The sequence below is a fragment of the Schistocerca cancellata genome, chromosome 1, assembly GCF_023864275.1.
Source record: "Schistocerca cancellata isolate TAMUIC-IGC-003103 chromosome 1, iqSchCanc2.1, whole genome shotgun sequence".
Classification (NCBI taxonomy): domain Eukaryota; kingdom Metazoa; phylum Arthropoda; class Insecta; order Orthoptera; family Acrididae; genus Schistocerca; species Schistocerca cancellata.
This window is the reverse complement of record NC_064626.1, coordinates 824,684,232-824,686,867: the sequence shown is the minus strand read 5'-3', so window position 1 is coordinate 824,686,867 and position 2,636 is coordinate 824,684,232. Positions and strand designations below refer to the sequence as shown.

Genomic DNA, 2,636 nt, shown 5'->3' with positions numbered 1-2,636 from the left:
ACAAAACTAGTGAAGGAAGTGTGGGAGAAACTGGAAAAAATACACTGCAACAATGGTCTTCCTAACACTATATCCAAGATGAGGCACTTAGCAAATATGAAGAAAGAAGACGATTTGACTACGGATGACTGTGTAACAACGATACTGGTTACCAATAGATTAGTGAAGCAAGAAGGCTTTATCTTTGAAGACAAAACTGTTGCAGGCTTTGTGCTTCTAATACTGCCTCTAGAAAAAGTATGAAGGCCTCATTACAAGTTTAGAAAGAGACAAAGACGGATTGACGGCAGACCTTGTTATTAACAGAATAGAATTAGAAGAGAAGTGCCTGGAGCCAGATCTGAAGTCCACCAAGAACTGAGAAGAAGCCAAAACATATTCAGCACAAGGTGGAGATCATAAGCAACACAAGCTTTGCTGGAGGGACTATAAACATCATAAACAAAATCAAGAAGATGAGAACAATACAGCCAACAGAAACAGACTATGTTCCCCTGTGGTGAAGCAGATCACATTGCCAAGGAGTGGCCACATTTCCATGCGAAACAAGAAGGGAGTGCATGAAGCAAGAAGAATATTCCCAAGAAATCAGCATAGAGGTTACTTGAAAAGGAAGATGATGGAATAGTGGCCATGACAGTGACCAAAAGTGGAGGAGTTGCTGATGGAAAGGTCTGAGTTCTGGATTAAGGAGTACCATATCATATGACTAGTCACCAAGAGATATTAAAGGACTTAGGATGGGTATCTTTGGAGAAGTGAAACTGGCTGATGGGAAAGTTACTTAGTGACTGGCAAGGTAAGTGTTGTCAAGAAAGCAGAAAAGTCATATGGAGGAAAATCAGTCCAATTAACAGAATGCTTCCAGTGAAAGAACTGTATAGAAACTTGTTGTCTGTTAAACAAATGGACAAGAAAGGCATGTGCATTAGATTCAAAAATGATGATGTTTATGTGTCTGTTGGTGAGAGGAAGATCATAAGGCAGTGGTGTCTATTTAATGCACTGTGAATATTACAAAGTGATTAACAGTATAGTGATGCCCCACAACTACAAAACACCTCAACCAGTGCAAAATAAAGCAGCAGCCAGACGAGCAGAAGTTTTGTGGCACCAAAGGCTTGGACACAGAGAAGCTTTATTCAAAGTATGTAGAGTCACTAAGTATGAAGAAAAATGTGAATTGTGTGTGCAAGGAAAAATGACAAGACAGCCTTTCAAACCAAGCCAAACTACTACTGAAAATGTTCTAGAATTGGTACATAGTGATGTGGGCTGTATTAAATAGACCTTCTTAGATAGAGCACATTACTATGCTACTTACCTGGATGATCAGTCAAGAAAAGTGATGAGTGTGACCCCTTTGTGGAGTTTAAAGGGTGTACAGACTGTGAAACAGAGAGAAGACTGCAAAGTTTGCAATCAGACAATGGGATTGAGTACATTAACAGCAAAGTTGAACAGTTGTTTAAGGAAGAGGGCATATTGCACTGGAAAAGCACAGTTTACTCTCCCCCATCCAACAGAAAAGCCAAGCACCTGAATCAAACACTTATATCCATTGTGATTTGTCTACTATTCCAAGGTGGTTTGCCCCACAACTTTTGGAGAGAAGCTCTGGTGTTGGCCTGCTACATCTGAAATAGATCCCAACAAGATCCCTTGGTAAAAAATCCTGTACAAGTCTGGAAGCAGAAAAAATGTATTAAAGAAGAGCTGATAATACTTGAAGTGTTTGGGTGCAGAGCCTAGTCAAGCACATTAACATCTGACAAACTTGGGACTGGGCAGAAGAATGTGTTTATCTTGTTGTAGAAAAGATTCAAAAGCATAACATCTATGGAGCCTTGGACAAAGAAAAATCCTTTTGAGAAGAAATGTTATCTTTGTTGAGAGAGAATTCCCCCTAAAGGCTACCATAAATAAAGAACTATGTCTTCTAGATGATGTAATCACAAAGCAGATGGAAACAGCTGGTCCACACAGGAATGAGGTGACAGCAGATGACACCAATATGGTGTGGTTGAGCTTTCCCGACCTATTAAGGAACAGGTGGCGACAGCACACCAGTGAGGAGTGCAGAACCGGTAGCAGATTATGCAGTTGAGTCAACAGCTGTTTGAGGAGATGGGTGCCAATCCAGGGTCAGAGAAGACGATGGATACAACACTGAAGGCAGTGTAGTTACCAGCATTGGAAATATTGACGTGTGTAAGGAGTGCAGTACCATGTTGGAAACTGAGATTTCTAGTACAAATAGTGAAGCAGGATTACAATGATTTTCATCTCTGGCAAAATCAAAAAAGTGTGATTCACATCTATTTGCATGTTTTTTTTCTACCATGTGTCAAGTGAATCCATCTGATCCAACATCAGTAGGAGAAGCTTTAGCCTCAGTTCACAAGGACAAATGGTGTACAGCCATAGCGTCAGAGATGAGTAGCCTAAAATGCTACAATATATGGAAACTTGTTGACAGATCAAAAGCTGATTGTGTTGTAGGAAGTAATGAGGTGTTTACCACAAAGAGAAGTGGAGAAGGTGAGATGGTTCAATTTAAAGCAAGGTTAGTAGTTCTGGGATACAGCCAGATATTTGGAGTAGACTGGGAAAGCTATAGCCCAGTAATTAGATGA

The 2,636-nt window shown here is 40.3% G+C and overlaps 1 protein-coding gene across 1 annotated transcript; it reads left to right on the top strand.

Moving 5' to 3' along the window:
- Positions 1-1,201: 1,201 nt before the first annotated feature.
- On the top strand, positions 1,202-2,636 carry LOC126106299 (uncharacterized). Its single transcript, XM_049912556.1, has 4 exons — positions 1,202-1,277; positions 1,337-1,563; positions 1,913-2,087; positions 2,353-2,636. Exons 1-4 carry the CDS (start codon positions 1,202-1,204, stop codon positions 2,634-2,636), a joined length of 762 nt encoding a protein of 253 aa, XP_049768513.1.